The following is a 1,153-nucleotide window of genomic DNA, read 5'->3' as shown; positions in this document are numbered from 1 at the left end:
CTACCTCGGCCATTCGAGTGGTTATGTCGTCTAAGGGTGTGGTGGAGCCGTCAGGCCCATGAACTGTGCAGTAGACTTCGTAGTCAGTTCCCGCCGACAGACCGTCTTGAATGTCTATCGTCTGCAACTTCTCTGAAACCACCCGTATTTGGTGGAAAATGACGGACGTGGGATCCAAAGCCGAGACCAAAGCTGGCGGACTGTCGCTGCTCTCGAGCAACTGGCAGTTGGCTTGGTCGGCTTGACCCGGGGTTGCCGTTCCCTCAATCCAGAAGGCGATTCTCCCGCAGTTCAATGTGTCCCGGCACTCTTGTCTGCACCCTTCGATATCAGTGGTGGTTGTGAATTCAATATGAGCTGAAGTTGTTGCAGGAATGTTGCTGTTCACATCAGAGTCGTCCGCATCTACCCAGGTCTCGTCGGTGAGCTCAGTGACGTTTATGTAGTAGTCCGACTTCTCAATTTCTTTAGAAGTAGGAGTTCGCAAACGGTAGAGCGTGTTGATCGGAAGACAGTAAACTCTAGCTCCTAGGGTAGTGATATTTATGTCCAAAGTTATCCAGCTTGTTCCCGCCCTAACTGCTTGGATGCGGTAGTCGGGCGCTAAGGTGGAGGCAGTCTGGCCACTGCCATCCATCCCTTCGGCCAAGTCGGTTGTGTCTACAGTGTATCGACAATAGACCGTTCTGTTGGTCACAGGATCATCTGTCCATAACCATTGTGCATTGACGGCGGCCCATGCCTTATTCCTATCCCTCCAAGGACAGCAGTCGCTCTCTATGGGGTACTCGACTGCCATGGGCCAACTAGCGTCATTGTAGCTTTGGGCGAACCATGAATTCGCGAACTGACTTGTACACCGCCAATGCTCGGCTGTACTGATGACGAAATTAGGTAAGGCCAGGATCCAAGCGCCATAACTCGGGTAAATGAGCACCGTGTGGCCAGTGTCCACCTCGACCCCTTCTGTTGGCTTGTTATTTGTCGCTCGAATGGCGATCACATCGCCATCCACGAGGTCAGAGGCCAATCGGAAAACTTCAACGCCCGAATTCACGCCCTGTATTTCGTAGTTGGTGTTGAGATAGTAAATGTCCAGTGTCGGGTCGGTCGGAGCTAGATCGCCGTTAATGTAAATATCGACATCTGTGTC

General features: G+C 52.1%; 1 protein-coding gene across 1 annotated transcript; it reads right to left on the bottom strand.

Moving 5' to 3' along the window:
- Positions 1–201: 201 nt before the first annotated feature.
- Pmar_PMAR016391 (hypothetical protein) lies at positions 202–799 on the bottom strand (the record flags this gene model as incomplete). Its single annotated transcript, XM_002782765.1, has 1 exon — positions 202–799. A coding segment is annotated over one exon (598 nt), but the record flags the coding sequence as incomplete, so codon positions are not given.
- Positions 800–1,153: the final 354 nt, after the last annotated feature.

This window comes from Perkinsus marinus (genome assembly GCF_000006405.1).
Source record: "Perkinsus marinus ATCC 50983 genomic scaffold scf_1104296938310, whole genome shotgun sequence".
NCBI lineage: Eukaryota > Perkinsozoa > Perkinsida > Perkinsidae > Perkinsus > Perkinsus marinus.
This window is presented reverse-complemented; position numbering and strand designations above follow the sequence as displayed.